Source organism: Scyliorhinus canicula, chromosome 3, assembly GCF_902713615.1.
Source record: "Scyliorhinus canicula chromosome 3, sScyCan1.1, whole genome shotgun sequence".
NCBI classification, from domain to species: Eukaryota; Metazoa; Chordata; class Chondrichthyes; order Carcharhiniformes; family Scyliorhinidae; genus Scyliorhinus; species Scyliorhinus canicula.
This window is the reverse complement of record NC_052148.1, coordinates 110,419,923-110,445,395: the sequence shown is the minus strand read 5'-3', so window position 1 is coordinate 110,445,395 and position 25,473 is coordinate 110,419,923. Positions and strand designations below refer to the sequence as shown.

General features: G+C 44.5%; 1 protein-coding gene across 3 annotated transcripts in view; it reads right to left on the bottom strand.

The window, feature by feature from the left end:
* Nucleotides 1-25,473, bottom strand: part of mtus1b (microtubule associated tumor suppressor 1b) — a 221,160-nt gene that overhangs the window by 166,876 nt on the left and 28,811 nt on the right. For 2 of the 3 annotated variants that reach the window (XM_038791093.1, XM_038791094.1), the window contains exon 2: nucleotides 2,586-4,976. In XM_038791093.1, the coding sequence (XP_038647021.1) occupies nucleotides 2,586-4,790 (2,205 nt within the window). In that variant the 5' untranslated portion in view covers nucleotides 4,791-4,976. Of the gene's footprint in view, nucleotides 1-2,585; nucleotides 4,977-23,294; nucleotides 23,655-25,473 lie in introns of those variants that run through there. The other variant, XM_038791092.1, reaches the window with a different exon arrangement.

Below are 25,473 nucleotides of genomic sequence, written 5' to 3'. Positions count from 1 at the left end.
CCGGGACCTGGATCCCTCAGGTGCTGATCCCATGCCTCTTTCTCCCTCCGCGCCAACCTCCTTTTCCCCGGCGTCCCCCTATTCGTCCCCACCAGGTCCATCCCTCGTTCCCCTGCCCACACTGGAGGACACGGAAGATTTCAGCTCGCTCTCGGAGTCATCCCGCCAGCAGCCAGCACCAACACCCGCACCATCGTTGCCATCACCGCCTGTGCCAACGTCGCCACCACAGTTACGCCAATCACAGCGGAACGTTCGACTGTCGATTTGGCTCAACCTGTAACCTGCTAACCGGATGGACTCTTGGTTCTCTGTTTGGACCCTCTTGTAAATAGCTCATCCTTTGTATTATAGTTACACGTCACCCCCGCCGGACCCATTTTTTACAGGGGGTGAATGTGGTGATTTAACCACTGTAGTAATGTGTACTTGCAGAAGGGGGATGTATGCCTGTACCTGTAATATAGGTTCCTCCGCTAAGCCCCTGCCGGCTAGCTTCACCCACAGGGAGCTTGTGTATAAATATGCGTGAGAGTCACTCAGACCTTAGTCTACAGTTGCAGATGGAGGAATAGCATCGCACAGCAATAAAGCCTCGATTGTACTAGTCTCTCGTCTTTGATTATAATTGTTAGCACTACACTGGGGGAGGCCGGGACATGCAGGAATTTCTAGATGGGCTGGAGTACCCGACGTTAGGGGAGGGGGACAGGGCGACATTAGAGGGGACGAAAGTGGAGCACGAGATAAAAGATGCGATTAGGAGGATGCAGTCAGGGAAGGTGGTAGGGCCTGATGGGTTTCTGGTGGACTACTATAAAAAATTCACAAGCTGGTACCGCTGATGGTACCAGGGATGTTTGGGAAGGCAATAGGAAGGGGGTGTTACCACAAACTTTGGGGCAGGCATCAATTTCCCTGTTACTTAAGATAGATAAGGATCTGAACTCTTCCTCTTCCTGTGCGAGGCTTAGCCTCATCCAATTTAAGATAACTCTTCCCGTGCGAGGCTTAGCCTCATCCAATTTAAGGTGCTGCATAGGGCCCAAATGTCTGTGACTCGGATGAGTAGGTTCTTTGGGGGCGAGGACAGGTGCACCAGGTGTTCGTGGAGTCCAGCGAATCATGCCCATATGTCCTGGGCATGCCCGGCACTGGAAGAATTCTGGAAGGGGGTGGCGGGGACGGTGTTGAGGGTGGTTGGATCCAGGGTCAAACCAGGTTGGGGACTCGCGATCTTTGGAGTTGCAGCAGAGCCGGGAGTGCAGGAGGAGAAAGAGGCCGGTGTTCTGGCCTTTGCGTCCCTAGTAGCCCGGCGGAGGATCTTGATGCAGTGGAAAGATGCGAGGCCCCCAAGTGTGGAGACCTGGATCAGTGACATGGCGGGATTTATAAAATTGGAGGGGGTCAAATTTGCCGAGAGGATCAATACAAGGGTTCTATAAACGGTGGCAGCCTTTTCGGGACTTTCTGGCTCAAAGATAGGTATCTTGGTCAACAGCAGCAGCAACCCGGGGGGGGGGGGGGTTGATCATTATTATGGTTAGTATTTTATTGCGGTTCGTTGTTGTTATATAAATACAACATTTTTCAATAAAAATTATTGTTTTTAAAAAAGAAAGATGAGGATCTGACAGAGTGTGGGTTGTGTAGGCCCATGTCACTTTTAAACCGGGTCACAAAGATATTGGCGAAGGTACTGACAGGTAGGCTGAAGGAGTGCCCCCTGAAAGTGATAGGTGAAGATCAGACAGGTTTGTGAGAGGGAGGCACCTCTTTTCAAATATTAGAGGGTATTGGATGTGGTTATGGTACCGGCAGAGGGGAGTGAAACAGAGGTGGTTGCAGCATTGGACATCAAGAAAGGGTTTGACCTGGTAGAATTGGCATACTTGATGGCAGTTCTAGCGGTTTGCAATTGGATTTGTGGACAGGGTAAAGATATTATATAAGGAGCCGAGGGCCAGTGTCTGCACAAACAACATCAGTTCAGAATACTTTCCTCTCCACCGTGGGACTAAGCTGGGATGTCCTATGTCCCCCTTGCTGTTTGCACTCGCCATTGGCCATCGCATTAAGAATTCTACCATTGTTCCCAATTGCTCTGCAATTCTGTCTTCCCAAGTTATTCCCCAAAACTGAGAGACAAGCAATGCTTTTCCATGGTTAGATGAGAAATGCTGATCTAGGAAGCAGTCCAGGATACTTCAAAACACGTCCCCATTTAAACTGGAATGAAATAGTTAGTGGCAATATATATATATTTTTAAAACACCCATTGCTGCCTTGAGATTATATATTCTTCAAAGTAACTACACATCTCCATCTAAAAGCACCAGCAGACACCCTCTATTATACTCAAACTCTCAATGCCCCAGCATTAGCCAACAAATTAAAACTGCATTACTAACTATGCTCCATTCCTAAAATTGCACACTTGCATTTTCTAATTTAACTTTAAAAAATGCACTTTTAAACAATACAAGCTTAACTTTTGGTTCTGCTACGATCAAACACAGGTTCAGCAAGATGGTTTTACCCAACTTAATGGGTACTGCAAATCAAAAATACTGGTGGTCACTTACTTGTGTGGCACGAGGATTTTCCAAAGCAACAGAAACTGGATTAAGAGAGACCGGGTGGACATCTAATGCATCTGCCAAGCTGCTAGATCGTGCCTTTGGTTTTTCAATAGCTGAAAAAGTCTTCCCTGATGGATTGACGTTGTTTATTCCATCAGATTGAAACATTTTATGTTCACATGTAGCAGTTCCCAAAGATGAAGGTAATGGCTTGGAGAAGTGCAGTGAACCAGATACTCGACTTTGATCTCCATCTGCAAAGGCTGAAACCGAAGATGCTCTGGCACGAGGCTTGCTCCCACAACTGGATTTTGAGGTTCTGTTTTCTGTCATACTAAGAGTCTGCGGCTTATTTGCAGAGATTCTTTTCCGAAACGCTATCTTCTGGATTTTCACGATGTCGGATTTAGTTTTCAATGTCGACTTGGAAAGTGGTTCCTTTCTGTGATTTGGTACAAGAGATCGAGAACATGGAGAATCAAGAGAGGAGATGAAATTGGTAGACCTTGGAGAATATTTACTCGAAGCTTCGGTTGGTCGGCACACACTGCCTTTTGACACTGAAGACATCCGCTGAGTTCTAGATACAACTTTGGGTTTGATGTTGTTAAAATTAGGTTTAGGATAAGATTTGATCTCCACTTTGGGTTTCATGTTTGCATTGAATTTAATTTTAAATCCTGGTTTCTGTACAGAATCCCTGCCCTCCAACTGCAGCACCATGATGGTTGGGGACTCTTCTGCAGAACTGTCACCTTCAGATAAATCGCTTAGATTATGTAATGGTGAACTGGTGAAGAACATTTTTTGGGACCCTGCAAAAGGAGTCGACGTTTGATAAGAATTTTCATGTTCATGAACTGTTGGAGGGCTGGAGACTGAAAAGGTTTCATCATTTACTGTCCCCTGGATAGATGTTTCTGCTTCAAGTTCCTGTGCCTCAGACCTGCAACTGTTAATTTCAGATTTTGTATCATTATTTACTTCCTTCAACACTATAAATGTGGTATTCATTGCTGAATTTGTTGGCATTTTATAAGCTTCAGTTTCATTCATTTCTGTTAGAGCCATTTTATTTTGGATTTCTTCAAACTGTTCATATATAACTGGTATCTGTCCATCTGTTTCTTTTGACTTGTATTTCACACATGGGTAAAAATCAGCATCAGTTATATTGTGACCTGCTTCCTCTCCGAAGTACTTATCTGGATTGAAGGTGGTGGGGTACTTTATTGGTCCTGTACTTGGGTCATGGGAATTAATTTGAGAAAGTATTTTTTCAGCTTCATCTTGAGCATACTGCTGATGTGATACCCTGACAGTACACTCTTTAGAATTTAAGTTGGTTTCCAATGGCAGTTGATATACAATTTGGGTAGCATTCAGAACCTCATTCTCACCTTGGGATTCAAAAGACAAATCGGATTCATTATAGAATACAGATGATTCAAGAATAGGCACACTAGATTCAGGTTGTTTGCTGTCGACATTGCCGTGCTTCATTTCCAATTTGGATTCAGATGGTAACATTGAGTATCCCAAATTTCTTTCCATATTCATTGCAATTCTCACTGTATCATTAGGACCATCAATTATACTCAACTTCACTCCATCACCTCTAACATGATGGCCCAATGACTTCTGAAGATCTGCTTCATTTTTAACACAAGTGTTCAACGTTCCTTCAATATCTGTTGCAAGGTAGTCATGCAAGGCTTTTCTGTAAGAAAATTGGCTTTTGACAACGTGATTTTGTTTGTGGTCCAACATACACTGCCCTGGAACTAGTGACTTTGAGCTCCAACTTAAATTTGCTGTCTTGTGCTGATAATCTGAAGAGCTGCTTCGTGGATCCATGACAACAGATGTTTCACGATCACAGAAATAGTCTGGAGTCATTTCCAATTCAGGTCTGTATATTCCATGGAACCGACAAGCTACTTGGTCAGATACTGCTTTCGTAACATCAACACCTATATTAAAAGAAAATATCTGCGTATCTGGACACTCACAGTTTCCATTAGTCAATGGGGTTGTAACATGGATCGTTTCTGGAGGTATGCCTGGACTGCAGGGAACTCCATTGCCATTTGGGTCATTGATCAAAAGAGGCAAGTGGAAGTTGCTTTCTCTCTCATTGCCTGAAGACTCCCCCATCCTACAGGAGTTGTTGGCTTGATAGCTCATTTTAAATAATGATGATTTCATTTGAATAAAGCCTTGAGAGCAGGTTTGCAATCAGAAGCAGCATACACCACATTCACATAACAGAAAACTGAATTTCAGTCTCAAGTCAGTCTCAAATGTATGGATTTTTCCCCCATGTAGCAAAGCTTGGTCTACTCTTGAGTTGAAGAATCAGAATTTGAATTAGTCATCATTTTTGCATTGAAGCTGAAAAAAAAAAAGGAAACAAATTAGGTTTGCTGCATCTCCAATTTTTTTTTACTAATTTCATAATTGTAGAGGTTCCCTCTCTAAAAAGGCAAAACCACTAAACCAGTCAAGGCTGGAACAGGACCAAAGTGTAGCAATCTCTTGCAGATTTAGCCAAATGTTGGGGCTTGCCACAGAAATAAACACCTCAGAACCAAAGCTGGTGTTAATAACCTGAATAAACCACTGCCAGAACAAAGCATGGGTTTCATCATCTCTTTGGGAGAATGTTTCAAGCTCGAGTTCTTCTCTGGACCTGTTGTATGGAAGTTGAATTATTATATGGGCGGCATGGTGGCTAACACTGCTGCCTCACAGGTCCAGGGACCAGAGTTCAATTCGGGTGACTGTCTGTGTGGAGTTTGCAATATCGCCACGTGTCTGCATGGGGTTTCTCCAGGTGCTCAAGTTTCCTCCCACAGTCCCAAAGGTGTGCAGGTTAGGTGGATTGGCCATGATAAATTGCCCCTTAGTGTCCGAAGGTTAGGTGGTGTTACTGGCTTACGGAGTGTAGGGGTAGGTGCGCTTTCCAAGGGCCGGGTGCCGACCCGATGGATCAAATGTCCTCCTTCTGTACTATAAATTTTATACCTTACAAATTCTCCCTAGATTCTCCAAAATAAGTGAATGAGTGAGGAAACAAAATATATTCAAACAAAACAACAATTCAGCTATCAAGCTTGAAATGGTAGAGCGAGTAAAAATTTTATCTGTTTAACAATTGATGCATTTTTCCTCCACATTATTATGGGCTAGCGTTTAGAAAACTCCATATCATGGAGCTTACCTGACCTACAACTTTTAATAGATATTGGTTATGAGGAGCAAAAGGGCCTACTTTCCAGGTGTTATGCAACAGAGATTTTAACTATTTTTTAAACAAAACAATGTTTATTCTACGAATTCAGTTAACATTTTAGAAACACATAGTAAACATATTAACTACTGACACAAATACCACCCCCCCCCAATCAGTACTCGATAGGTAACCCTTAATAACTTTCCCAACATCCATAAGCCAAACACCCTTTTCCTACAACAGTAGGTTTGAATTCCTTACAGAAAACAAGTATTACTTTGAAGTTATCAAGTGGTCTGGCGACATTTAGCAAGCAGAGAGAGAGAGGCCAAAAATACAGCATTGTTTGAATGCAACTCCCAACTGAAAACTAAACCAAAAAAAACTCAGAACCACAAAGCAGCTTCCAGCTCGAAACGCAAGTAAAAGACAGAATCACAGCCCAGCTCCACCCACAGTGATATCATTGCAGCCATTTGATAAAACACAAAAGGTACCCTCAGATGACAACATCCATCAACAAACCACAATTGCTCGCATGGCTCTGATCTACTGAAGCTTAAACTTCGCATTACCACAAACCTCGTTCCCCATTCTTCCCATATCCTACAGGCCGTCTGCATCGTTCTTTCAGTCAGTGTTGGATTATTTAGAAAAGTGGCTAATTGCATCATTGAATAAAAAAATGGAGTAATGGGAAATTAAATACTGATCTTACTCATCGACTTGCTATTTTACCACAAATTCACAGTGCATGTTTGTTTTGAACAACTTTATACTTTTTTTGGACAAGTTTATACTTTTCTTGGTTACAGGGTAGTGGTTTATTGTTAAGTAAACATACATTCACTTTCCATAACTCATTAATTCATCAGTCCTGGCATCCCCATGAACGGTCCAACAAGATTTTTATAAATCAAGGATTTAAACACAGTCTTTTCCTTGGAAAAACTCGCATGCATAATTTTAATAAAATAGGAACTGCTGACTGATGGAGCCAGACTTTGCATCTGCACTTAATTCAGGTCCAGTGCACCAAATCATAAAATTAAAACATTCAAGTAACTGAACCACATTTTCCGAATCTTCATTTCAGTGGCAACAAACAACCGCTTTGTGCTGAGCACAGCATTTTAAACCAGCTGAAATAGTGTGAAGAGAGTTGCTGACTCAATATTCCCAAAAATTAATTTTTGGCAGAATACTGCAAAGATAGTTGGAAAAGTGTGCTTACATCAACAGGCTACATTTACCTTACTTGAAAAAGTTAATTCAACATTTTAGTACCTTTAAAAAAGGTCCCTTGAAAAGAAATCTCAACTGTCATTTACAATATTGCGCCAGCCAAACGAGAGTGGAGGCAAGTCGTCCTCCATCCTGCTAGTTTTGCTCAAATCACCAGTGAAAAATAACCTTTCAAATACACTTTATCCTCATGAAGTAAATGGATGAATTGGAACTATATTTCAATCTAGATATTTTCTTCCCAACACAAAACGGACATGTCTAGCTTCCCAAGGGACCCACTTCAAACCAAAACAACTTCTCCCTCGTGTCAAGATAGCCAATAAGAAAAAAAGTTCATAGTGCATAGAATTTACAGTGCAGAAGGAGGCCATTCGGCCCATCGAGTCTGCACCGTCCCTTACAAAGAGCACCCTACCCTACCCCCATAACCCAGTACTACCCCGCACATCTTTGGACTGTGGGAGGAAACCCACACAGACACAGGGAGAACGTGCAGACTCCGCACAGAGTGACCCAAGCTGGGAATTGAACCTGGGACCTAGGAGCTGTGAAGCAACTGTGCTGACCACTATGCTACTGAGCTGCCCTCTCAAATTTTAAAATCCTTACTTATTGCAAGAAGATTTTTGCTGACTGAGCCCATATTTTACATTAATTCACCAGAGATTTTAACACACTGAAGATACCTATTTATATCTAGCACAGAAGCATCGGCAGACAACTGCAGCCACAGTACCACAGGGTCATAACTTGCATGAAATAGTTCAGTTCAGATCCCAATGAAGGCAGTGGGGTGGGGGGTGTACATAAATGTTCATCTACTGATTAAAAGGTACAATAACCATACCAGGCACTTTTTGTTGATGGAAAAAGCATGTTGCCAAAAATGAATCTTGTACTCACCAGGACAATTACAAGAAAGCCAAATTGCAAACAATTCACAACTTATACTGGAAAACAAAGGGCTCTGATTGGTCAGCAATGCAGTCTGTTACCATGGAGAAAGCAACGGGGATAGCCAATTTCCAAGGTAACAAACGTATTCCTTTTGCTTGCATCAATCTTCAGCTGGAAGTGCTGAGTGGATGATCCATCGCTGCCTCCTGCGGTGGACCCCAGCATCACAGATGTCACTCTTCAGTCAATTTGATTCACTCCACATGATGGGCATGGCATACAACAACGGCCAGGGGCTCCAACAAGATTCCAGCAATAGTACTGAAGACTTGGGCTCCAGAACGTGCCACACCACGAGCCAAGCGGTTACAGTACAGCTACAACCATTGGCACCTACCCAACAATGCAAAACATTTCTCAGACTCCCATGACATCAAGGAGCCCTAGCAAAACTGGAGTCAATGGGAATCAGGGGGAAAACTCTCCACTGGTTGGAGTCATATCTGGCAGAAAGGTAAATGGTTGCAGTGGTTGGTTGGGAGGCAGTGGAGAAACCAGTTTTTTCACCTTGTCCAAGTTTGGGGAGGGGGAAGGAGGGATATGTTAAGGAGATCCTGTTTGGGAGCCACTTTGCTAGCAATAGGAAAAGGGGAGGCTGTAGCTGTTGGGCCAGTTAGTTTGGGAGGGGCGTAATGGTCTAGCTATAGTTTTGCGTTTGTGAGATTGGGGGGGGGGGGGGGGGGGGTGACTCAGAAATTTGGGTAGGGATGTAGAACAAATGGCCAACCCAAGGTGGGGTTTGGTGATTCTGGTTAGGAGGGAGAGCCTCTTTCCAGGCGGTATGTGACAGTTACAGGTTGGTTGGAGAGGATGGAGTGGTGATGGTGAACATATATGCTCCAAATTGGGACGATGTCAAGTTTATGAGACGGTTATTGGATGCCATTCCGGAACTGGACATGACGTGCTGTCCACAGGCCGGGTGGTGCGACAGCTGCAGCACTTAAGGGATGGTATACAAGTATGGGGAAAAAGGCTAGCTGACTGTTCACACATCAATTAAGGTGGCGAGAGGCTGTCAGACAGGTGGGTTAGTCTCTACTCCAGAGAAAATGAATGAGGTGTTTTGTTCTTTTTATGAGGGGCTTTACAGGTTAGAGCCACCAGAGGATGAGCAGGAGATTGTTGAGTTTCTGTTGGGCTTGGAGTTTCCTCAGGGGATGAGTTGCAGGAGACATTGGAGGCCCCAATGGAGTTGGGGAAGATCCGCAGGGTTCTTGATAAGATGCAGGTGGGGAAGGCACCAGGGCCTGATGGATTCCCGGTAGAATTAAAGTAGTTCACAGACAAGCTGGTCCCATTGGTGTTGGAGTGGTGTGTTGGGTACAGATAGAGTTGGAGTCATATGTAGAGGGACAGGTCTCGAGGCCCTGGTGACGGCACCATTGCTGTTTTTGCCAGCAAATATTGTGAATCCGGCAGTTGTCTCCGCGGCAACGGTGTCAGCATTTTAAGCAGAGGGTGGTGTCAAGCCGGCCCCAATCTGTGGGAACCACTATTTGAGTCGGCGAGATTGGATGTTACATGGAAAGACAAGGGGCTCAAGGTGGAGAGGGATTTGTTTCTGTAAGGGCGGTTTGCGGGAGTTAAACGAGAAAGTAGAGCTTGGGGGACCAAATGGGTTCAGCCATTTCTAGGTGGTGGACTTTACTGGTGGGCGTTTCCGACTTTCTGGGAACACTGCCATCCATCTTGCTGGAAAGGATACTCTCGTGTGCGGAGTCATAGGAGGTTAGGACATCTGGGCTAGTTGGGCAGATCATGGGGGACGAGCAGGTTACAGTGCATGATGTGAAGGCCAGATGGGAGGAGCAGCTGGGACCCATTTTGGAGGAGATGGTGTGGTGTCTCTGTGGGGTGAATGCTACATCATCCTGTACCAGGTTGTGCTTGATACAGTTAAAGGTGAGGTTTAGGGCAGATCTCACCAGGGCGAGAATGAGTCGATTTTGAGAGGAAGTGGAGGACAAGTGTGAGTAGTGCTCGAGAGGGCCTGTTCACAAAACGCACATGTCCTGGTCCTGTCCCAAGTTAGTGTTTGGGAGCCCTTTTTCTGCACCGCATCAGCAATCCTCAATGTTAACTTAGCCCGGTCTGTTAATTGCTGTATTTTGGGTGTCCGAAGCGGATGCTCTGGCATTCGCATGGTTGTTGGCCCAGCGATGGATACTGCTGAGCTGGAGGCAGGCACGCTACCGTGTGCCAAAGCATGGCTGGGTGATTTAATGAAATCCTTATTACTTGAGACGGTCAAGTTTATGGCAAGGGGGTCAGGCAATGGGTTGTATCGTAGATAGCAGCCATTTACTTTCCAATTTGGACGTGGTCACTGTTGGTTGTTGGGGGCGGGGGGGTGGGAAAATTGTTATTGGGGTTCCTGTTCGTGCCGATGCTTTTATTTTTCTCCTGATAAAAAAAAGTGTTGGTACTGTTGTGGTTTGTAAACTTTGATATTTCAATAAAAATATTGTTTTTTAAAATTCAGATTGGGATTTGCATAGTTCCCCCAACTGCAAGATTGCCTCACAGCAACATTGTAAGTAAAACTCGAGGACCTCCGTTGGCAGCCATGAGCTGAGTGGTCGCACAAAAAGCAACTCAGCTAAGAACTTTGATTAAGGCCTTTAAAATCCAACAAACTGGCACTGAAAGTAGCTATAATCTCTCAGTTTAACCCACCCCCCATCAAACACACTGCCAAGCAGGATGGGAAAGAACCAATTGCCCAGCCGAAAAGCCAGTAGAACAAAGAACAATACAGCACAGGAACAGGCCGTTCGGCCCTGCAAGATTGTACCAGTTGTGATACCAACCTTGGCCAAAACCCTCAGCACTTGCTTTTGTCATATCCCTCTCCACCCATCCTCACAATCTGTTTCCACAATCTCACCTGGCAATGTGTTCCAGGCACTCACCACCCTCTGCATAAAAAAGCCTATCTCGCACACCTCCTCTAAACTTTTGTCCCCTAGTGACTGACCCCTCCATCCTGGGAAAGTTTGCCTGCCCATCCACGTCCCTCAATCTTGTAGACCTCTTATCAGGTCACCCCTCAACCTCAGTCTTTCCAATGAAAACAGTCTATTCAGCCTCTCCACGTAGCCAACACCCTCCAGACCAGGCAACATCCTGGTAAAGCTCCTCTCCAAAGCCTCCACATCCTTCTGGTACTGTGGCGACCAGAATTGTGCGCAATATCCCAAGTGCCACCGTACCAAGGTTCTATACAACTGCAGCATGATTTGCCAGTTTTTATACTCAATGCCCCATCCAATGAAGGCAAGTATTCCATATGTCTTCTTGACTACCTTGTCCACTTGTGTTGCCACTTTCAAAGATCTGTGGACCTGCACACCCAGATCCCTCTGACTTTCCATATTCCTAAGAGTTTTGCCATTTACTGTATATTTCCCCTCATGTTAGACCTATCAAAATGCATTACCTCACAATTAAACTTCATTGGCCATTTCTCTGCCCAAGTTTCCAACACCCACGTCCTGCTGGATCCTCTGACAATCCTCAACAATATCTGCCACTCAACCAACCTTGATGTCATCCACGAACTTACAAAGCAGACCAGCTACATTTTCCTCCATATCATTTACGTATACTACAAACAACAAGAAGCCCTAGCACAGATCCTGGTGGAACACAACTGGTCACAACCTTCCAGTCAGAACACCACCTTTGTACTGCTACCCTCTGCCTTCTGTGACCGAGCCAGTTCTGTATCCATCCTGCCACCTAATCTCTGACCCAGTGTGACTTCACCTTTTGTACCAGTCGGTCATGAGGCACCTTGTCAAAGGCTTTATTGACGTCCATGCAAACAACATCCACTGCCCTCCCCTCAAATCAACTTTTGTCACCTCCTCAAAAACTCGATCAAGTTAGTGATGCACAACCTCCGCTTCACAAAACTATGCCATCTATCACCAATTTCCAAATGAGTATAAATCTTTTCCCTGAGAATTCTCTCCAATAATTTACCTACGACCAACGTGAGGCTCTCCGGCCTACAATTTCCAGGATTACCCCGCTACCTTTCTTAACCAGCAGTACCATATTCGCCTACTCTCCAGTCCTCTGGGACGTCACCTATAGCCAATGAGGACACAAAGATGTCAGTCAAGGCCCCAGCAACTTCCTCCCTTGCTTCCCCCAGTATTCTAGAGTAAACCCCATCCGGCCCAGAGTCGTGCTTCCAGGTGCAACAAAGACAGAATATTCCACGATTGTAATCGCCGACCAATCACCACATTACATGGAGGGGAGGCTGGAGAAGGGACGGGCCCAACGCCCCCCCCCCCCCCCCCGCCCGATGGAAGCAGCTCTCGTCACTGAATTCTGCACAAAGGTGTGCCGAGCCATCACTGGTTATATAACCTGCAAACAGAACAGGGAGGTCTCAGCCTCAATGTTCTGGGAGGAACTGAGGGTGGTGATTAGGGGGAAAGTTATAGCTTATATGGCCAGGAAAGAAAGAGCAGCCAAGCAGTGATTGATCAACTCCATACTGGAAGTGGATCGGCGGTACTCCACAGCCCCAACCATGGAACCACTGACAAGAGGAAAAATCTGCAGATGGAATTTGATCTGCTTCCCACCAGGAAGGTAGTCTACCTGCTCTGCCAGGCATGGGGGGGCCTTCTACGAACACAGACAAGACCAGCCACATGCTGGCACACAGTTGAGAATGAGATAGCAGAAGTTAGGGATGGAAATGATAGCAGACCCTAAGAAGGCCTTTGCAAACTTCGACCGAGAGCTATACACTTCCAACCCCCGGGAGAGGAACTTGGTGATGGAACAGTGCCTTGACAGACTGGATACAACATGGTGCAGGAAGACAGGAGGATGCACCCGAGGGTTAGGCAAAATCGCAGAATGCATTAATTCCATGCAGTCAAGGAAAACACAGGGTCCGGATGGGTTCCCAGTAGACGTTTACAAAAGATTTTCAGCAGCAATGGCTACGCACTTGTGGGAGATATTCTGCTGTTCCCCTTCCAATCAAATAATGAGGTTGAGGAATACTGTTGGACAAACAATAAACTCATTACATTACAGCACAAAGATTTGGCTGACACGATTAAAGGGAATGCTATTCAAGTGCTAATCTAGTGACTATGATTGACAAAATACTGTAAAAAAAAACTAAGCAAGCACAGGAGTAGGAGGGAAACCCTCAACTTATGGACTTCAATTCAATTTATGAATTGAATTCAGTGGATTTGTTTAAATGCACATGGAAATAAATACCATGACCTCATAACAGATTTTGCATACAATTTTAGGATCTGCTCTTGTTGCAGAATTTGGTCTTAAATTTGCTGATTTTTGCCTGTTTAAAGAGCACAAAGCATTTAATTGAAAATAAAGCTAGCATGCAAGAACAGGATAGGCTCTCGCTGGAGGTCATGGACAAATACTACCAGTTCAAAGGAAAGACATTGACTGCATGGCTATTAGTGCTGACAGCAAGTTGATAATGCATTATATAATTGGCCCTGGACCAACTTAATCTAAAAAACCCAAATCGGTTTCTTCACCCACAATCCCAAGGCAACCTAGTCATTTAACTGGCTAGCAGCTTGCAACATCAAATTAGAAACACGATCTTCCCAAAAGGAACAAAGTCCCCAAGTGAGCACATTTAGCCACATATTTCCCAGCACACAGTGCCAAGAAACAATGCAACTCGCTTTCAATAAGGGCCTGAACGGGGAGCACGCGGCTGAGGCCGCATATAGCCCTGTTTTTTAAAAAAATGTTTTGTTTTTTGTACAGTGGGGAGCTCCGCTCGCTGAACTCCCCTTTATAGAGAGACAGATGAGGGCCCGAAAAAAATCTCCGACCTCCCCACCCAGCCCAAACACAACATGGGAAAATCCCCCACACCTCCCAACACCCACACCAGGCAACCCCAGCCTCAACGCTCGCAAACTCCAGCTTGGCAATGCCAACCTGGTACCACCCCTACCAGCTGGAAATGTTACCTGGGTACCTTGACAGTGCCAGGCTGGCACCCATGTGGCACCACCAGGGTGCCAAGCAGGCACTGCCAGGGCACCCAGGTGGCAAAAGGATTGAACCCCAAAGCCTCAGGTACATCAGGAATCTGCACATTAGAGTGAAGCTTAAGGTCAAACTCTAATATGCAAATTTGCTTAAAAATGATCCCACCCATTGTGGGCAGGATTCCCCTTTGGCGAAATCTCACCTGACTAAGTGAAAGCCGGGTAGATCCCGAGAAGGGGGGGGGGGGGGGGGGGGGTCTCCCGGCTTTCACTAGCCACGCTGCACCGCCGCACCGCCGTGAGCCGCTTTTCCGGCACAGTGCGGCCGAAGGATAGCGCCCCATATTTCTAATTTAGATCTTAACATTATGCTGACACAGCAAAGTACTGTTGGCAAAGCACCACAGAATAAAAATCAAATCCTTGAATAATATAAACTACACATGTTCCATCAGTCACTGTCTTGTTTCAAAACAATTCTGGTTCTTGATTCATCTCGGAATAGTATCTTTGGCATGTAATTCTTCCCTCCATTAAAATTTAATTTTGCAATCAGGCCACTATGTTGCCTTATATTATGGGAATTTAAATTGTCAATATTTCTCTTCCCAACCCCCTCCACCCATTAGCTGCATGTCCAAACTAACCAAGAATTGCATCTCAACGTCACAGCCACTTTCCTAAACTATGTTTGGACTGGTTAATCTGTGAAGATCATCAGAACATCTAGAGTGCACTCAATTTCCAAAAGTGCAGTTTGCCATATCAACCACTATTTGCAATTTTTAATCATCTCAAAAAATTGATGTGCTTGAGATCAGTTGCAAATGCAAAATTGTTACTGGGTACTTGCAAGGTACTCGCACTGTAAATTGATCAGAACAGCTGAGTCAAAGGTTGATTATTAATCCAAGTACTTAATTTTGTTGCAGCAGTAGGGAGGTCCCCAGTCGTCGAGGTTCCCTTGCCATTAGAACTGGACGCGCCCTCAAGGGCAGTATGTCTGCTGATGTGCAACGGCATACGCCAAGATGTCCCAGAGCAGACGTCTACTTAGAGGAAACTAGAGTCCAACAGGTTTGTTTCAAATCACTAGCTTTTAGAGTGCAGCTCCTTCATATCATAGAGGAAATAGTACACCCCTGCCACCACAGACAATCCCTTGGGTAATAGACGAGGGGTGACGGGGACAGGGCCACGAGGTCTGGATGTCCCTAGAATCGACTGGAGTCAAGCAGGGATGTCACCACCCCCATCCTTCACCTCGTCAAGAGCAGGCTTTGCAGTGGAGTGGATAACTTCTACAGGATGGACAAAAATAACTTGTCAACATCAACAGGTTGAAATCCAAGAAGAAAATAATACTGACATTGCTTGTGGAACTTCTGATATCATCACCATCATCTCCAAACTCTTCTCGAACTTCTGACATCATCTCCACTCAGATGAGAATCTCTGAGCCATTCTTGACAGCTGCGTGGAAGCATACCGAAGAATGGGTCGCGACAGAAGATGGTGCGGAGCAAGGAGGCTCTCTGCGAGCTCTCCCCAACAGATCCACTTTTTACTTAACTTACAATTGTTACATTGTATACCTTGTGTTGCCCTATTATGTACTTTCTTTTATTCCCTTTTCTTCCCATGTACTTAATGACCTGTTGAGCTGCTCGCAGAAAAATACTTTTCACTGTACCTCTGTACACGTGACAATAAGCAAACCCAATCCAATCCAAGACCTCAGCATGGCTCAGTCCTTCACATACCCACCCAGGGCAAGATCCGGTATCTCTCTCCAAGATCAATGGAGAAACCTTACCAAACAAGGAACATTTCCCATACCTAGGGGGAAACCGCTCGTCTCAGGGAGGCATCGATGCAGAGATCCAACATTGTACCTAATCGGACGCCAAGTCTTCGATGATGACCGCAACATCTGTGCTGACACGCAAGCTTCTCATGTACAAGGCGGTCATCCTATCAACTCTTTGACACGGATCAGAAAATTGGACTATGTACAGATGCAATGCCACCTCAAGGCCTGGGAAAGAGATGGTTTGTCCACAACTGAGAGGACAGGCAGACTAACATCAGTCCATGAAAGACCCAAAAGCATGAGCATAGAGGCCATGATGATCCAAAAGCAACTCCATTGGGCCAACCATGTGATTAGGATCCCGACTGCCAATGCAAACCTCCTTTGTCCCGCTGAAGCTTCCAAACGAGAGGGCCACAAAGGAGACACTTCAAAGACATGCTGAAGGCCGACTTCAAGAAACGCAACGTGGGCGTCAATGCCTGGAACTCTTACTCAGAAGACCTACTTTGAGGAACCGCAATTGAGGGGACACAATTCCCGGACACCACAGCCCAAAAAGCAACAGTGATTTGGAGTCCAAGGACCGATCCCATCTCTTCAAGTGTGCGGAGTGATATGCGGCTCTGGGATCGGGCTCATCAGCCATGCTAGAACCCATGATCAGTAACATGGAGTTTCTTAGGTGGACAATCATACTCATTAACCAGTAACAAGATGGAATGGAGTTGGTAGTCTTAAGCTAATTAGCATTTGTACCAATATACACATGGCTCACATGATTCACATAGCCATGGAGATAAGTTTTAGCAAGAGGTCCATAGAAAGCCATGTCATCACTTTCCAAATTTGTGCCTCAATCTGCGGTCACCCAAGTCAAACCACAGGCCACATACTGAACTCTTGCCTCAAGACATTCATCCCTGATGGCTTCTCAACCACAGTGCATCAGCTAAAGCAAATTACCTCTTATTTAGGCTTTTTTAAGCTTTTCCCTCTTACTCGGCCTCTACCTAATGACTTATAATTCTATCAATATCTTCAAGTCTATTTACCTGGCTATGTCCTCATTAGTTAATATTTCCACTTCCAATTTTTCTGCACTTCACCTTGTGTTTTCCCTCCACCCCGGGTTTTCCCTCAAGGCCCCATCCCCCCCACCAGTCTCGTTTGAACCCTCCCCAATAGCACTAGTAAACCATCACACAAGGATAGTAGACTCAGTCCTGTTGAGGAGAAACTTATCCTTCTTGTGCAAGTCCCACCCGCCTCAGAACCAGTCCTAGTGCTCAGGAAAAACATCCGTTTTCCTCTAGCTAGTAAAATAAATAGAAATCTAAGAAACTCTCAAAACTTGCTGATTGATTAAAAAGGCACCGAATCCTAAACTGGTATAAATAGCAGGGGCATGTCAAAGAGTTGAAAGTTAAGTTTAAAAGGGCCAGAATCGTAAACTATGCTATTGGTATATTGAAAAAGGAACTCTGCACATACTCCCCATGTCTACATGGGTTTCACCCCCGACAACCCAAAGATGTGTAGGGTAGGTCGATTGGCCAAGCTAAATTGCCCCTTATTTGGAAAAAAATAATTGGGTATTCTAATTTCTTTTTTAAAAAGTAACTCTGGAAGCTACAACATCAGGACTTTCAGAAGCGTACCTTCCTGATGACCATATTCATTAAACAGAGGTAAAAGCGGTTTTCTGATGGGACTCTTCACCTTCCCTGCCTGAAGACCTGCAGTTGCAAAGGGAGTGATGCAAGTGGTTGTGCAAGATACCTCTTTTACTGTATCAACTATATTTTGGGTTCTAATCCAATGGGCCTGGTTTCAGGGTTGTGGTCATTATTTAAAATTCAGTTATGGTTCCCTCACTGAGATCATAATACCATTTAGTCAACCTCTTTAAGAGCTATTAACCAATTTTGCTCCCGAGGAATTGAAACGCTCGACTGGAAGAGCGTATGGCTTTTGTAGTCACATTTACCTGAAGCTCCTCTTTGAACCCTAATTACATCCAAATTAAATTCTCACTGTTGTAAAGAGGAATTTGTTGTTAACCGAGCTAAATTTAATCACTCAAATAGAATAATATTGTGTCAGCCTTACAAGAGATTACAAAATTCAAGCCTGTGTAGAGTAATGCTGAGCAGTTGTTCTCAGCAGTTTGTTTTTAAAATCACATTGTGGGTGTCGCTTGCTAGGTCAGCATTTATGGACCATCCCCAATTGCCCTCGAGAAGGTGGTGAGCCACCTCAGAGTCCAGGTAGTATAGCCAGGTATGCCCACAGGGCTTTTCGGAGTGAGCTCCAGGATTTTTCCCCAGTGATGGTGAATGAACAAATGGAGAGAGAGTTGCACGTCAGGATGGTGTTTTGCTTGGAGGAGCATGGTCTTCAAGCTTCTCATGCAGAACTGTTGGATAGGGGTGAGGAGACTTTTTAAAGCATGAACTTTGTCATCAGCATAAACACAAATTTGATGCAGGCTAATTGATAAAGTGTCTGTTTTTACAGTTCTCTGTTGTGCCTAATATTTATTGTGCATCTTGCTGAAATCAGATTATTCTGCAGTATATCAGTTATGCTGAAAAATCCTGTTAAATGAAGACCTGAACATAGATTCTAATGACAACCAAGCTGACAATTATTGCGAAGGAGTATGCTGGACCGAACAATGATTTGTCTTTATAGTGCTACTATTAAATATAGTTTTATGTTGCAGGCAAAACTAGCATTTGTCCATCCTGGGATGATGGGCCTGTTCGATAAGTGCTAGGCTGCTTTAAAAGCAATTGCTGAAACTATGCACACTACACTAGGTAAGGTTTCCTCAAGGAACATGAACCCAACATCTCAAGATTAAGATTCATTCTCAAAACTGACAGTATTGTGGTTTGAGCTTGTGCTTTCTGGATTTGGAAATTTGATTTGAATTATTGGTCCTGTAATATAACTGCATCAGAGTGTCTAATAACTATATCAAAAAAAGGTGCCTGGTTGTATGAGGTCTAATGAAATTAATTTTCAGTGGAATTGGGGAAAACGTACTTTAACTCAAATTTTCATGACCTGCTAACCGAGTACCAATAATTAAAAATTTCTTTCAAGTGCGTTGGGTCCACCTGCAGCAAGCCTCTTCTGAAGCTGCTAAATTTTGTTCCTCGAAGCAAAAACGACATTTGCAGTGGGAAATATATGCAAAAGTACATATTAGCATAATTCTCAAAGTTCAATGGAATTTATACATTTGACTTAAACAACCTTCACCAACACTAAATTTTTATCGTGTCAGGAATGCAGAGGTAGTTAAGGGATTGATATAGTTGTATTGTTGAATATTATAGTAAGTGTCACAAGTCAACTTATATCAACACTACAATGAAGTTACTGTGAAAAAAACCTAGTCTCCACACTCCAGCGCCTGTTCGGGCACACAGAGGGAGAATTGGGAACATCCAATTTACCCAACAGCACATCTTTTGGGACTTGTGAGAGGAGCACCCGGAGAAAATCCACGCAGACACAGGGAGAACGTGCAAACTCCGCACAGAAAGTGACCCAAGCCAGGAATTGAACCTGGGATAAAAGACAGGAGTAGGACTTGGTAGGATGCTATTGGAGGGAGTGTGCAGTCGTGATGGGCCAAAAGGCCTCCTTCTGTTAAGTGTAAAGATGGTGATCGGGCTTTGTTGATTTTCCTCTGTCCAAGTGCCTTCACCCTCCAGGTCAATCTGCTGGTAACGGTCGGTAATTAGTTGGTGTGTCTGGCCACCACTTAACTTCCTTCCCGTTAGTTTTGCTCCCAGATCAATGAGCTCACATGGACCAGCATTTCTTCTCCAAAGTATAATTGACCACTTCATAATTAATGCAAACTCAAAACAATGATAGACTTGCAAATAAATCACCTTTTCCTTATTACAGAGTTTCTGGTCAAAGGTTATTACAATAGGCTGACTAATTCAAGGTTTTCATTAATCATTTTAATTGTGCACTGAACAATGTAACCAAGTACACTATAATCCAGGACATAAAATCAGAATGGCTAGAGCACTAGAGGAGGCCACGCACAGCATGTCGATTCCCCACGACTAACTCGCATAATTATCCAACTCTCTTTCAAAAGACACTATTGAGGTGAGTACAGTTCAATCTCAAACAGTGTATTTATGTTCTTGCCGAGTAAAAAAAAACATTTTCCTCTCTGGTAACTTGTTTTTTTTTGGCCAAGCGCCTTCGAATTCCTGGCCCTTCCAATGGGAATACATTTTCTCCTGCTGTCTACAGAAACGTTGCTATCAAATCTTCTCCAAATAACCCAGCTTCAATCTCTCCAGGTAACTCATTCCTGGAGTCACTTGCATGTCATTTCTCCATGCTTTCAATCCTACTGGTGTGTTATCCAGAACATATGCATTATATACACAGGTTCACATGCCCTCATTTTTTGCAAGGCAACCAACCCTGCCACCTACAATAATTTGTGCACCTGTACCCTCCGATCCCTCTGCTTCTGCAGCCCCTTGACAGTTATATTCTTCATTTTATATTACTTGGCCTTCACATTAAATTTCATCTGGTGCTGACCATCCCATGCACAATACTATCCTCCTTCAACCACCAACTCATACCCATCACTACCCTCCTCCTTCACAGTTTGTCTTATTAGCAAGTTTCAAAATAGCCTGCTCAAAGACTAGGAAGATCATTATAGATCAATGGAGTGAAGTTAGCACATTCTCCCAGTGTCTGCATGGGTTTCATCTCCACAGCCCAAAGATATTCTGGGTAGGTGGATTGGCCACACTAAATTGCACCCTAATTGGAGGAAAAAATACTCTTAAATTAAATTTTAAAAAATATATAGATCAAGGGAAGCAGCTCTAAAATGGACTCAAAAACAAAATCCCACTCCACACCTTCCTCCAATCTGGAAAAACAACTTTCACCAAGTTAGTTTCCTCAGCCAACTTCATTGTTGTAGGTTCATGCAACCAAAGAGGTTTAAGAGTCTCACATGATTAGACATGGGAGTGCTTATTGATAAATAACCATGTACAAAAACACAGACTGCAGACAAAAGGTACAAGCCAACTCCATGCTTGCTCCTAAACCTGTGTCAGTCCAGTTGACAACTGAACCTCCTCTTTGGTTGTGTCTTTTATACTGTGACCAACAGTTTCCTCATCCCATTGGGACACCTTTATACCATATTCATTCACATCCATGCTGCCACTATCCCTTTCATTCCAGGGCCTTGCTGAAAAGTATATTGTGTCACTTTATCAAAATACCTTTTGAATTGAAAGCCCATGCCAACTGCATTAATCTCATTCATCCTGAACTCAAAATTAAACAATGCTTACTTATATTTCGCTTATTTAATTCCGAAATAATTCCGTAAAGCTTTCCAACTACTCACATTATTAAACCGATTAGCCTCCAGCTGGTCGTACCCCAAAAAAGGTATAACATTGCATTTGGGAAGAAACAAGGACATGCCTCCAAATTTCCACCTTTGCATTCCTCAAGTATCCTTTGATGCGTCTCCTCAGGACAACACATCCAACCCAGTAGCACCCAGTTTTTCCATCTCTCGGTCTCAGCCGTAACATCTTTTCAGTTACAAGTCATCAACATATTCTCCCTTAGTAAAGACAGATGCAACAAAGTACTTATTTCATACCTCAGCTACAGGCTCAGCCTCCATGTGGAAATCTCCTATTTGGTCCCAATCATCCCCACCTCCACTTACATGCCACAGGAAAACTTTTGGACTCCCTCTTATGTTAGCTACCAAAATCATCTCCTCTCAAACTACCTCTTTGCTTCATGACTTCTCTCATTTAATTTATTTTTGAACCTGGTTCTCACTTGCATTGTGCACCTGGTTTTATAACTCTGCATCTTCACAGATAATTCCAATAGGCCCACGTGATCTCAGTTTATCCAGACTCAACTCATCATGTCTCGAAAGACAAAGGCTACCTTGTCAAACTTATCCAGCAGACACATGACATCACCACCACCTACAAATTTCCATCTAAACTACACACCCTCAACTTGAAAATATTCACTCCATCACAGTCAAAATACTGGAACTCTGCCTGAGGCATTGTAAGTGTACCTACATCACACAGACTGCAACAGGTGGCTCACCCATCAATTTTTCACTGGAAATTTGCAATGGACAATGAAAATAGGCCTCGATAGTGATGCATACAAATAATAAATGTGTAACTATATATTCCATTGAGACATGACAGTTGGGAAGATATATGGACATATTTGGCATCAGCCAAAGCCACGATTAAAAGGAGTGTTAATCCAGTTCTGCACTGTGTTATTATGCATCTATTCCTTGCTTTTTATACAAATTCTGGCTACATTATCCCATTGAGCTAAAATGGTTTTCATATCATATAGCATCCTGAAAGGCCAAGAGAGCAACAAGTGAGCAGTAGGTTCGCTGCAACTCATGATCCATATTTGCAATGTTTATTTTCATAAAATATAGTCCTTGAAATTAGTATTGTCCAAGCCAAGACAGGATACAACTTAAAAGCTGCAGTCAAATGGTAATTAGTCTGACCATTAAAACAGGTTCCAGGCTACCTTTGTTAAGAAATACATTTCGGGCAGCACAGTGGCTCAGTGGTTAGCACTGCTGCCTACGGCACCGAGGACCCGCGTTCGATCCCAGCCCCGGGTCACTATCTGCGTGGAGTTTGCACATTCTCCCAGTGTCTGTGTGGGTCTCACCTCCACAACCGAAAGAAGTGCAAGGTAGGTGGATTGGCCACGCTAAATTGCCCCTCAACTGGAAAAGAATCATTGGATACTCGAAATACATTTTCTTCACTCTATATCGGTAATAACCCTTGCGGAAGGTTACCTCCCTCTTATGGAGTGACCTCCACAAGAGTTATAACAAGATCAATTTGTAAAAGCTAATGAATCTCATCACTGGAAAAAAATTTGTTAAAGCCAAGTGGAATGAAAAAAAAACTTGCATCCTTCCAGTCCAAACCCTTCCAATTTTTAAGATACCAAAATAACATCCCAAAGATTCTCGATTCTCTGGCATAAACAAATGGTTTCCTTCAAAACAGGCAAACAAGACTGGTGCCTTCCATTTAAAGCTAGTTTTCTAATTGAGGGTGAAAAAAGAGAAGCTAGCGATACCCATTTACTGAACAAACTGAAAAAGCCTCGCATTTTCAGCTTTCATCTGCAAACTTGTCATTGTGATACTACAACTCAGATTCCACTTCAAAAATATATCCTAACCTTTCATTTACAAGTTATCCAGTTCGGATTGTGGTCTGGAAGCAGTTTTTTAAAAAAAATTGCTGGAATGCACTCAAGAGCAACACAACTCAATTTCTAACCAGAAGAAATCAACACCAGTCGAATAAAAAAAACCAACTTACCATGAAACATGCACCGTATAATGGAATGACAGCAAGCTAAAAAGTCAATGAAAGCGTCCTCTGCCTGCCAGTTCTTCACTGAATAGATTCATTATTCTGCAGCTTGACTTTAGCTCTTCTGTCGATTGCGACATTCTAGAAGTGAGTTGCACTGTAAACCAAACCATCAGCTTGCATTAAAGGATTGCTCATGGGAGTGCTGCTCTCTCTTTTGCAGATGAACTCAGCCATGCAGTAAGAGCAAGCATTCACTTTCTCAGACTGTGTGGAATTTGCCAAATCTTGGCAATACTTCTTCACAAATCTGCAGACACCTCTCTGCAGACTAGCTCTTTCCGAACATACTACACTCCTGTGCGGTAGTTCAAGGTCCAATCAAGCAACTGAGCCAAAATACAGCAGCAGCAAGCAACTGGCTGCTTTCGTCACAAAAATGGGAGGGCCTGATGCGAGGCCAAGTTAGCATTAACTATTGCATGGCAAGTTACATTTAGACAAAAACTCAGAACTAATTATTTCTGGTGAGCAAGTTGCTCCCCCAGTATGTGGAGAATTAAACAGTTTTACAATAATTGAGAGACTTGGATGGCGTAGAAGAGGCACCTCCAAGCACTGGAGAAGTGCAATGTTCCTTCAAATCCCATGACAAAAAAGGCAGCAATGTCTTCTTCCAAGCCGAGCATCAAGACAAATCACTCAAATCTGTCAGGTGGAACACCAGACTCACAATTCCACTGCTCTACTTGGGAACTTGGTCACGGCAGGACAGTCCCAGGAGGACACCCCTCGGAGGACAGCGGAATTGGTTTAGGGAAGCTGTGGAAACATCAGAGAGGTTAAACATTCCTACTGACTCATGGGAGATCCTGGCTTGTGACTGACCATGGTGGAGAAGGCTCATGGGAGGAAGACACCATACACATACAAAACACTACTAGGAACATGCAGAAATAGGAAAGAGGGCAATCTACCAAATGAGCCATCTACCCAACCCATCAAGCTACATCTGCTCTGCATGTGTTCTCTCTGCAAATCATGCTTTGTGTGATGATATGATCTGCATACTCGTCTGCCATTGGGCCAGAACGTCGGCTTACCATTGGCCCTGGTCGGTCATGTGCCTCTCGACCGATTGGCCGAGAGGCTGAGTTAACCACGCCTCTATCAATGAGGTATAAATGCTCAGAAGCCTGACGATCGTTCCTTTCCACTGTAGACGATCGCCAGGCTGTGTTCTAGTTAATTAAAGCCTGACATTGGTAAATCACTCGCCTCGCGTGCAATTGATGGTGCATCAATTTAATTAACTACAACTTTGAAGATGGAGTTCCGCATCAAGCCCGAATGCCTCCGCATCAGCCCGCAAACTCCGAACTCTACAGAACTTTTCAAACTCTGGCTGACTTGCCTCGAAGGGTTCCTGGCATCTACAACCACCCCCCCCCACCGGGGCACAGAAGCTGTACGTCCTCCACTCCAGCGTGGGTATTGCCGCTTACTCAATAATCGAAGACAAAACAGATTATGATGAAGCTATACGGAAGCTAAAAGGACAATTCCTCAAACCTATCAACAGGGTATTCGCTCGACATCTGCTGGCCACCAGAAAGCAGGTCCCCGGTGAGTCTCTAGACCAATACGCCCGGGCCCTCTGTGCCCTGGGGAGAGGTTGCGCCTGTGAAGCGGTGTCCGCTACAGAGCACATGGAGCTACTCGTCAGAGACGCTTACGTGGCTGGGATGCTGTCCCCCGTGATCCGCCAGCGGATGCTGGAAAGAGACGAACTCAGTTTAACGGAGACACTGACTCTCTCAGCCTCCCTGGAGGTCGCAGATCAAAGCGCTCGCACCTATGACCCTGGCCAGGCCGCCTCCTGGCACGCTTCCCACCAGCTACCCACCGCTCCCGGCCTCCTTCAGGCGTGTGCCGCGGGGCGCCCCGATAAATCCGCGGGGCCCCGCTGCTACTTTTGTGGGTATGCTAAGCACCCTCGCTCGTGCTGCCCAGCCCGCTCCGCCCTCTGTAAGAGCTGCGGGAAGAAGGGCCACTACTCCACGGTCTGCCAGGCCAAACCGCTGGCTGCAGCGCTTCTGGAAGCTGCACAGCACTCTCCCCCCCTCCCCCAGGCCTCTGCAAACGGCCTGTGCGCCTCCCTCTCTCCCCCAGGGCCGCCCCAGCT